Source organism: Gossypium raimondii, chromosome 3 (assembly GCF_025698545.1).
Source record: "Gossypium raimondii isolate GPD5lz chromosome 3, ASM2569854v1, whole genome shotgun sequence".
NCBI lineage: Eukaryota > Viridiplantae > Streptophyta > Magnoliopsida > Malvales > Malvaceae > Gossypium > Gossypium raimondii.
The window spans coordinates 34,902,647-34,913,765 of record NC_068567.1 but is presented as its reverse complement, the minus strand read 5'-3'; the positions used below and the strand labels follow the sequence as shown (position 1 = coordinate 34,913,765).

Below are 11,119 nucleotides of genomic sequence, written 5' to 3'. Positions count from 1 at the left end.
ATGATAATTTGTGTCCTTATCTCAAAAGATTGTTATGATTATTGATTCCTCTGAAAAAGAAGTGATTCAAGTGAACTACCAAAATATTGGAGGAAAGAAAAATTTTGATTAAATTATGGTAATGTTATGCTAATATTGTTTATCTACTAGTAGGAAAATAATGGGATTGAGAAATAGAGATGCTTCTATTCATGAATTTGGATTGGATTTATGCAGTTTGGATTGGAAAATAATTGTTCTTAGCAGATGAATGATCATAGAAATATTTGTTTTTTGATTAAAACTGATTTATTTTTTATAGAGCATGTACTTTGCATTTAATTGAAGTCTAGATGAAATTGATTTATTTTTTACGTACCACCTTTTATTTTAAAAAACGGGCAGGGCCGGGCTCGGGCTTAGTATTTTTTCCCCGGGCTGGGCCTGGACAAAATTTCAGGCCCATATTTCGGGCCGGGCCCGGGCCTAGAATACGGGCTGATTTTTTGCTCTGGGCCCGGCCCATGAGCACCTCTACCCTAAACTTCCAAAAAAAAATTTCTTTTACTTTTCCCCCAAAAACTTTTTTTCCTTTTGTTTTCCCCAAAACTTTTTTTTCACATTTATGTCTACTATTTATATTATTGAATTAAATTTCACATTTTGTAATATTTATTTTATTGAATTGTTTAATCATGTTGATTCTTTATCAATTTCTGTTAAAATTAAATTATTGATGATGCCATAAAATATTCATGTTAAAATTTTCTATTGGTATCAATTTCACATTTTATCTTTAAAATAAATTTTATTAAAAAATCACAGCTTTTACATTTAATATATTTTTAATTTCAAAATTCATGGTGACAAGAATCATAATATTATTGAAGCAACTAAGAAAATAAAGAAACTAACTCATATATAAAATTAATAAATAAATTATGAGGAATGGAAATTAATTATAAATTTAATTACGGTGGATGACAGTAGTTATAAGGATCTAAAGTCATTTTTTTTATTTAACTCGAACAAATATATTTGATTCGATTCAAATTTCATCTCACTCGACTCAATTCAAGATAATTTCAAATCGAGTTAGGATGATATAATAAAATTCTTCAAGTCATTCCATCGAACTAATATTAGTAATTGTTACGGGGCTCCTAGGTGACTTCAAACTTGCGCGGGCGAGGTCACCGGGCCTTTGATACTGTAGCAAGGTAAACTGTAGTATATTAATAAAATATTAAAATGATAATGTTAATAATTAATATTTTTTTATTAAAGTTGAAGTTTAAAATTTGAATTCAACGTGAACCGATTTAAAATCTTTAAATAGTAATAATTTCATTCTTGCAATTAACACCCCCTCCCCCAAAAATAAAAAACAAAAACGGTAATCGAAAACGGTTGTAGTGAAACAAACACACTACACAATATTCTGCTTGGTTGTACAACTTCAGATTGGTACATAAAATTTGAAGGGAATAAGAATACCTATATCAAAAGCGCATATATATATATATATATAGGTAGAGTTCAGTTGAACATCTGAACCTACCTAGACAAGTAAACACTATGGTACACGTAGCATCACACATCATTATACATCTTAGCAATTCAATCCGCAGTAATACATTTTGGCAGGCACCTCAAAATAGTACGACCTGAAGAAGGTTTATAAGTCTTAAAAAATTCCGGATCCTCTTCGAGGGATTCCGCATAACTTTCCAAAATCGAAACTATCTCCTCAAACTGTGGTCGCTTCTCGGGATTGCTTGACCAGCATCGGTTGATGAGATGACTAAACGCAAGTGGACAGGAGGAGGGTAGCGGTGGTCTTGCATCCTGCATAAATCCAAGATTTAATATGATTTGAAGAGAATCAATCATTTTATGCTTATTATTTAGAACAAGATCAAGAGAAAAGAACTCCATTCATCCAACAATCCTGCTCACGACCCTCTGGAAATTCAGGAATGATAATGTTTGAACTCACCATACATGTTAAGCTACAAATTATGTCATAGCAGCTCCAGATGCATCTACTCTTATGCTGATGCTTAAGTAAAACTAAAAGCACACTTACCTCACACCCGAACATAAACATGGCAAGATGATATTACTTGGAAACTAGAAAAATGCATTTTAATGTCACCCATAACAAACTACACCATAGATTCCACGTATATTTTACTCCCTATTTCTTATCAGGTTTCCATATTTAGTGAATTATCAATTTAAATTTATATATTTTGACAACATAAGACACTACATTACAAATTAATAGAGGTTAAAAAGGAAACGCTATACTTAAATTATATAATCACTTAATTAGGATTGATGACGCTCAATATTTAATAACATGATAAGGTATCATCAAAATTTACAGGCTTTTATTATGCCTAGTACTTGTCTCTGTTGTTAGCAACACCAATGCGGAGAAAATCAGGATTCAAGAAACACCTGAACGATGAGAAATTATGTAGGGTGCCACCAACTGATCATTGAGCTTATTACCTTGCAATTATATGCACTCGCAACGATTTGGGAAAGGTATACAAAGATCTTTATATCACAGATAGATAATAAAGACTTGCAAACTTGGCCTGTATATCATCAACCCAAGCACATTAACTGTCCTATATTCACTACCTTAAAAAGGTTCCTATTAACATTCTCAACCCCCCCCCCCCCAAAATAAAAAAAAATAAAAAAAAAAAATAAACCCTGTTGATATTGCAAAACATGCCGGCTTTCCAAGTGGTTGAAAAGATCACATGAAATTCCCAGATATAAAAAGGTTCCACTTACAAGTTTAAGCTTAAGAGCAGTATGTCAGCAATCAGGATAAAGATACATTTGCCTATCGTACTCACTTCAATGCCAACAGAAAAAATTGATTTTAGATGCTGCATCACTGCCTCCATATTCTTTCACAATGATTACCATCACATAATTATAGGTCCATAGGTCAATGATCAAGTAAGCATCATATGGGTTAAAATGTCAGCCTGAAACAAATAATAAAAAGGGGATAATCCTACAAACTTTTCCCAAATTCTTTTAGGGTCATATCCTCTATCCAGTTGCATGATTTCTTTGTAAACTCAAGAAGGGTTAAAGGCCTAGTTATATTTATATCACTTCATTTAGCACCAGGCTTCATTATTTCATATAGTCATTTCATAATTTTTTTTATTCGGAGCTTTCCAAAAACTAGTTCCACAAAGTTAAGACTTAAGCTTTTAATATGGTTTAATTAATAAAATTTTTCACATAATTCAAGAAGTATAACATCATATCTGCATCCTAGCTTAAAACTATCTTCAACTTTGTTCCCCCCAACAACATCACAAGCGGACAATTCACTGAAGCATCACTTCTGCATAATATTAGATCGTTAGCACTTCCATTATGAGAAAAGGGAAAGGGATATCATTGGAATCTTATGTGTAAACTAATCACTTACATTTAAGTTAGATAACTCCTTAATATAAATTATGTTGGATCATCACCATCCCAGCTTTGTGTTTCTTATATAATTGACAGATCACAACTAATCGATGACCTTAATATAGACAATAATACCAGAAAGAGCGAGAGCAGACAAATAAGACTAGTCATGGGCCGAAGGTAGAGAATCTTAATAACATGGTAGCTTCATACCAAGAATGAGTTAGACACTTTACCTTTTGGCAAACTGCAAATGCAGCCTGTTCTGGAGTCATGTTGTCAAATGGTGTCAAAGCCGTTAAAAGCTCCCAAAGGACTATGCCGAAACTGTAAACATCTACTTTCTTTGTATGATGTTTCTCTTTAATCATTTCAGGTGCCATCCACCGATAAGTACCAGTAAATCCCTTTGCACTACCACACTGAGATTCTAAGCATGAAATACCAAAATCTGCCACCTTCACACACATATCTTCTCCAAGGAGTAAATTTTCTGATTTGAGATCCCTGTGAAGTATTCCTTGTGAATGAAGGTACTGCATCCCACGTGCAATATCAAGAGCTAATTTTAGAGCTAAATTAAGTGGGACTGAATATGGCTCCTGCTGATGCAAATACTTTCTTAATGAGCCACCTGCAAGATACTCGGTGATTATACAGAACACAGGAGGCTTCTTACAAGCTGCAACAAACTGATTGGAAGATAAAGTAACAATTAGTGAATTACTAAGACAATAGAATCCCCAAGCTTTAAAATACTTAAGATTATCAGTTGCTTGTCATGCAAAAAATGTTCAGCTTATTATACTGCAATTTATTAGATGATTGTTGGCAAATCTAATAGGCAGTGACAGGCATGAGCTCTGTATAGGTTTATTTATGCAATTCAAACCTTCTTTTCATTCTTTTCCAGTATATTGTTTGTTATGCAAGAATGATAAAGAATTTAATTCATTTTAGCTGGTTTTACAATTTGGATGTTAGCACCAAGAAAATAAATGATATAACATTATGCATCCCAAAATTCCCCAAGGGAGCATCAGTAAGCCAGATTGATAAATAACTCTTTAATATAACAACTAATTGCTAGGACAATCATCCGCAGTTGAATTTACCAATATCTAAAACCTGGATACAAGGGGGATTAAGTAATAACTGCATCATGACTCATGGCTGCACCTCAAGAGATAAAGCACAAATATAAGGCCATAAAAGCACACTAGTGGAAGAAATTGCAAACCCACACAATCACAGTAACTGACCTTTAGAGAAGGTCAAAGTGAGAGTAGTACCTGGGGAACTGGTTTGCCTGTATCCAAATAATCAATTTAAGATAATAAAGAGACACCTCTGGGCATCAGACGCTGGTTATTCTTTTACACTAGGATTCATATCACCAGTATGAACTAATTATGCTACCTTTTGGAAATATCGCGCTATGATGCCCAAACTTAGTAAAGCAGACAAGGTTTTATCAGGGCAAGTTGAAGGTATCCACATTCCAATAGTAAGTGAATTCAATGCCACATGTCTCAGACAGGTATGATAAATAAGTCTCACTTAATGCCAATTGAAGAGCTCAACAACAGTTATCCCATTCCCTCTAGAAATCAAATAAAATGTTGCAAAATGGTTGGGTGAAAAGAAAGGTCACAAATTTGTACAAAAATGAGGCTATTTCAGCTGTATGTCTTGGTGTCGTTAACTGACTCATCAAAGGCTAAAAAACTTTTAAATTAGAATCTTATAAAGGGAAAATAAGCATATTCTTCTCTTTTGAAGGTGAAGTAGTTTGATTCCCCCAGCTCATTCTTATTCCAGAAAAGTTGCTTTCCTACCAGATATGTCACCATCCATTCATTTTTCAACAATCTTTTTCATTAAACTCTTACTTAATATGATATAATGTTATGAATGTGATCAATAAAATCACAAAAGCAGAAGGCAGAGAGCAAATTACTATGTTTCTTTGTCATCAACATCACATTCTCCTGCCACCCTATCCCCCAATCCCACACACCAAAGAAAGATGCATTATTCAAACATTAAAGGAAAACCATGATCCCTTTTAGCACAAACATAGTGCAGGCAAAAGGATACCAAAGATATATAGAACTTACAGTGATAATATTGGGATGCCTCAAATGAAAAAGCAAAGCCACCTCAGAAATGAACTGCTTCTCAAGAAAGTTAGCTAAATTCTCATCCTCCTCAGGCTGGCTGATAATTTTAATTGCCACAACCCTTTGCTTATATATCCCTCTATAAATCCTACTATGTCTACCTGAAGCAAACTTGTTGCCAATAAGCAACTGTGACATGTCAGCACTCCATTCTTCTCCTTCTCCTTTTATCTCACCGCCAGAGGAAACCAAATACTTAGACCAAGAAACTGCTCTTTTGTATTCCCCAAGAGAAAGCCTCCTCTCTGACTTAACATTGTTTGAGATTTGCTTAAACCAGTAAAAATTCTTCATGGATTAGCACCAAAACTCAAAGAAAATCATCAAAGCAACCTAATGTAGAACTTGAAAAAGAAAAAAGAAAAAAATATATGGGTTATGATTATGAAAAAATATGGATACTCGTAACTATGTAATTCAAACTTCAAGCATCACAATTTGAAATAATCCTAGAGTTTTGAAACAGAAAATTTTGAAAAAAGTAAACAAAAAACTAGAAAAGTTCTGTAGGTGAAAAATGAAGCTTTTTTCTTGTCTCTGTGTCCCCTGAAGATGGTAAAGCAACCCCTCCATTGTTTTTACAAAGCCTCAACTCAGAGATCAAATGAAAAGGACAAGGGGGAGGGCAGGAATTCACCAACAGGAATTTCAACCTTTTTTTTAATTTCTTTTTGTAAAAAGAAAAAGGAAGGCTAATTGGCTAAATCAATAATAAGCTTGTTGTTGGTACACTGCAGGTGAAAATGGCAGCCATGGAGAAAACGGAGAACCCTGAAAACTATTTTAGGTGGAAAGCCTTTTTTTTCTTTTGTTCAGGGCTTGAAAGCGTCAAACAGCTAAAGACTATGAGAGAAAAGAATAAGAAAACGAAAGGAGAATTTCCAAATGGGTCTAACCTTACTGATAATCTTTTACAAAGGAAACGTGAAAATATCAAATTAGCCAAAAGAAAATTGCTTTTTTACTCTTCTTTTTTCTATTTACAAATATGATTGGAAAACTTTGGTTCTTAAAGTCTAACAAGTTTTGTTGTTCTGATTTTTGTAATATTTCATTGACAAGCTCATTCATTAAGATTAACTTTGTTTATTGTTAGGTGAATTAAAAAATCAAATCAGCTGCTATATTTATTAAGAAAGAAATATTGTCAAGTTAAAATTAATTTTATTTTCTTGTAAAGCAAACTACACTCTTACGAGGAGGTAATTAAATTATCACATCAACATTGTTAAATAGGTTAATAATCAAATTTAATTAAATAAAAATAAAAATTAAATTGACAAAAGATGAAAATATAGATGATTAAATTTATTAATATGCCTTTTTATCCTTGCTTTTGTTTATAGATTTGATAATTTATATAAATTTATTTGGCAATTAGTATTTTATCATCATGAAAAATTTTGGGAAAAACCATTCATTTTTTTCTTCTATTTAAATTATGAGCTTATGTTTTATTATTTGTGCATTAAATATTTTCTTGTGAGATAAAATAAGTATTAAATAGAATTTCTGGACCGTCGGATGCACTAAGAGCATTGATAATATTTCGATTTTTCTATAGAACAGTAATGAATTATTTTATAGAATCATCATTTAATTTGTATAATCTTTAATTTGAAATATCAGTGAGTATCACTAATTCAATTGAAATTTTTAAAGTTGTAAATTCCAAAGGATTTATAGCAAAATGTTTGCGATTAAATTAGGAATTTTAAAAGGTGTATATTTTAATAAAACATTTTGGATAAATATTTTTAATTTTAGAATAACACAAGATAATCATTAATTTTCATAAGATAAATTTGCTTCCAAAGAAGATTCAGTATTCAAAGAATTTAACAACTTGGTATTAATCGTCATGCATATTCCAAACCCAACAAGTTTGGTAATTTTTATATATATATATATATATATATATATGTTGTTTTATGCTTTCCTTCTTGGATGTAACTATTTTATCTTTTTAAATTTTACTCTCTAATTTATTCAAGATTATTTGTACTGTTGTTATAAAAACTATTTTTAAAATTTATAAATAAATTTTATTAAGGACTTGCTTAATTTTTGGATATGCGGTTTTAATTATTTTATTTAAAATTACGAAAAATAAAATACCGATCAATATAACCCCATACAGAATGAATCCAATATATACGGTAATTACACAATATTCCATTTACCTCTCAATGATTACTATATTGAATCGAATTTTATTGTGATCTATAGAAGAAGATTAATTTACTCTTAACCATCATATCTGAGTGGATGATTCTTTTGGTAAATTAGTTTAATTTGTGTTTTGGTAATTTAACTTTAATTTTAACAGTTTCAAGCAAATATTTTAGGTCAAATTTCATATTTAGTCCCTAGACTTTTTCTTTTTAAGCATTTTAATTCTTTTTTCCTTTTTCCGTTATTTATTTTCTTCTCTCTTTTCCCTCTTATCCCTTTCATAACCCTAACCATTACTTGTATTTGAATATTGATTTTAAAATAATTATCAAAATTTAATTGATTAATAACAAATAAGGACTTAAACAATGAAGCAGCTTCTGGTTGTTAAAAGTCCAATAAGTGAAGAAACAAAGATGTAAATTTTCTGGAATTTTGTTTACCTCCGCAACATCAAAATAAAAGAACACTCATTCTGAAGGGTGCCAGAGCCCGGAACGACGCAGATCTACCAACACTAGTCCTCGGCGGCTGAACTGAGCCAAACCAGGCGGAAGCCGAGAGCCCATGACGCGAGAGCGAGTGCGTCCTAGGGAGCAAGCCAAGGAACAGCGATCTCCTCGGCTCGCGGGGGCTAAGGCAGAGTTGAGGGTGCAGCCGAGGAAAGACTTGTGTGTTTTTTAATGACTAAAAAATAAAGGAGAAAATGTAGAAATACGGGAGTGATCGACCAAGAAGCGATTAGAGAAGCTCACCAATTAAAACGCTAAACTTTGAGAAGGGGAAAAAGAGAAATGAATGCTAGGTGGAAGAAACGGAAGTTCATGGCCTAAATGGGGACCTCATTTCTTGATTTTGCGTTGGATTCTACCATCATTTCAGTTAAATATCCAATTCATTTTGCATTAAAATGAAAGCCAAAGAAGGTTCACATACCTCGTGGTGATTCCTTTTTAATTGCAGAGTAGAATCTTCTCAGTTGTTGCAGAGCTTGAGGCGTGTAGTAATTAATGGTAGATCCTCTTCCCAATGAATAATATTCCGATGCACCGAGCATCTTTGGAAGATTGTCTTACCGAAAGGTCGCTAAAGAGCTATATTTGCATCAAAGATTTGATTTGATTATAACTTGAATGAAAGACAGGCATATCAGCTTAAAAAGAGAGAAGAGTGAAAAAAGGTAGAAGAGAAGGAAAATAACTAATTAAAATGCTTAAAAAGAGAGCGAGCGAGAGATTATACGTGCAATATCATTTAAAATGATGGTTTATTAGCTTGGTCTTACACTGATAACGGTTTAGTGATGATAAAAACATAATTTAAGATTAATTAGGATATTCATATTCCAACCACAAACTTAATATCAGGATTAATTCATCACAATTTTTCATTTTGTACTTATTAAAATATACATCTACGTATATTTGTAAGCTATTCACCTAAATGATACAAAAAAGAAAGATAATGTTATTTTATTAATCAACGGTTGAAGAGTCGGCAAACATTGATAACGTGCGAAGATCCACTTCTGAGGAGACAATCTGGGTCTTTCTGATTATGACTTTCAGTCTTCTGCCCATTCTCTTTTCATATTTACCCCTCTCTCTCTCTTTATTTTCTCACCCCGCCATTTCCTCTTCTTTTTTCCCTTTTTGCCCCTCTCTCCGTCGGCCTTCTTTGTTCTTTTCAATTGCTTTCACTGCCCCTACATTTCAATTCCAAACTTCTCTTGTCAATTTTGCATTATTGTTTGTGTAAACCTTTAGAGCAAAAATAGATCACTTTAAATATATAAGATTTTATATAATATGAATATTATTATATTATAAAATATAATATTTTAAACATTTACAAAAAGTTATATTGGATATAATTAGAGGTCATCATGGCTCCGGTCGGGTCTAAATAAAATTTTAGGCTCGGGCTCAGACTGGAAAATGGATTTAAATTTTTATCTAATTTCAATCATGATAAAAATGTTAAAACTCAAGTTCGGTCCGACTCAACCAGCCCATATTAAAACTTTTTTTATATTATTATTTTTATATAAAAATAAATTAAAAAATATAATGCATCAAATCACTAAAAACATTAAAATAAATGTTTCCCAACAAATTGAAAATAAATTTAAAAAATTATTGACAATTAAATAACACTAAGATAGGTGCAACTTAGCAAGCAAATATCTCTAAAATGGTAACAAAATTAACAATAAAACAAGAATTATACAATATTTAAACAATAATAATAAAATATTAACAATAAAATAACGAAACGACACCAAAACAGTGATAAAACAACGAAAACAATAGTAAAAAGCAACAAGATTTTTTCTTTTTTGCAAATTCGATTTGGGCCGAGCCCAAAAAACATACCCGATGCTCAATCCGTTTGAAAAACAGGCCTCATTTTTTATTCAAAATCATTTTTTGAATCTATATTTTTACTCAAACCCTTTTATATTTTGAGCGAAACTATGATCAGGTCCAGATATAATGTAAATTAGAGGTGCTCATGGGCCGGGCCGGGTCCATAAAAAAATTTCGGCCCGGCCCGAAATAAGGGCCTGAAATTTTGCCCAGGCCCGGCCCGAGAAAAAATATAAGCCCGGGCCCGGCCCGGCCCATTTTTTAATAAATACCAAAAATTTATTTTAAAAATTAAAAAAAGTATTTTAAAAATATTTTAAAATTAAAAAAAATTAAAAAGTATTTTAAAAATATTTTAAAATTAAAAAATAATAAAAAAGTATTTTAAAAATATTTTAAAATTAAAAAATTTAAAAAATAAATATATTTACTATATCGGGCCGGGCCCGGGCCAAAAAAGTGATGCCCGAGGCCCGGCCCATTTTCTAAACTGTCCTCGTTTTTTGCCCAAGCCCATATTTCGGGCCTATATTTTTACTCAAACCCTCCCATATTTCAGGCAGGCCGGGCCGCCCGGCCCATGAGCACCTCTAATGTAAATACATATATAAATTAATTGACCAAATATATACTACTTTTTAAATAGCAAAGCTGAGGGGGAAAAAACAAACAAACTTGTTGGTGGGATTTTGATAGTTCAGGTTAGTTTGATTCAAATTTATTTAATTTAGAAAAGAATTTCATTTAAATCTATTTATAAAATATATACCAACAATAACATAAAATAATATATTTCAAAAAATAAAGTAGACTTTCAAATGAAAGAAGGTAATATATATATATATATATATATATATATATATATATATATATATTAAAACAAAACTTACTTATTGGATAAAATGTAGTTTGTTGTACTAAAACAACAATTTTGTTTGTCAAATGTCAAGTTTTACA

At 31.6% G+C, this 11,119-nt stretch overlaps 1 protein-coding gene across 2 annotated transcripts; it reads right to left on the bottom strand.

Annotated features, from left to right (window-relative positions):
* Positions 1 to 1,376: 1,376 nt before the first annotated feature.
* Positions 1,377 to 9,096, bottom strand: LOC105794138 (serine/threonine/tyrosine-protein kinase HT1). Of its 2 annotated transcripts, none has more exons than XM_052628295.1 (4): positions 8,730 to 9,096; positions 5,556 to 5,951; positions 3,672 to 4,127; positions 1,377 to 1,827 (listed from the first exon to the last, which is right to left on the bottom strand). In XM_052628295.1, the coding sequence occupies exons 2-4, from the start codon at positions 5,910 to 5,912 to the stop codon at positions 1,600 to 1,602; spliced, it is 1,041 nt and encodes a 346-aa protein (XP_052484255.1). In that variant the 5' UTR covers positions 5,913 to 5,951; positions 8,730 to 9,096; the 3' UTR covers positions 1,377 to 1,599. The 2 variants fall into 2 exon arrangements, with proteins under 2 accessions (XP_052484255.1, XP_012478598.1); XM_012623144.2 differs by having other exon boundaries at positions 5,556 to 5,962; positions 8,730 to 9,092.
* Between the last annotated feature and the right edge of the window lie 2,023 nt (positions 9,097 to 11,119).

Bases quoted from the DNA above. Each gene is read 5' to 3' on its own strand.
- LOC105794138 (XM_052628295.1), bottom strand. From the start codon at position 5,912: ATGAAGAATTTTTACTGGTTTAAGCAAATCTCAAACAATGTTAAGTCA. The intron at 4,128-5,555 runs GTAAGTTCTATA...TCTTCCAATCAG, and splicing joins GGCATCCCAATATTATCACT to TTTGTTGCAGCTTGTAAGAA. The intron at 1,828-3,671 runs GTAAAGTGTCTA...GGATTTATGCAG, and splicing joins CATTTGCAGTTTGCCAAAAG to GATGCAAGACCACCGCTACC.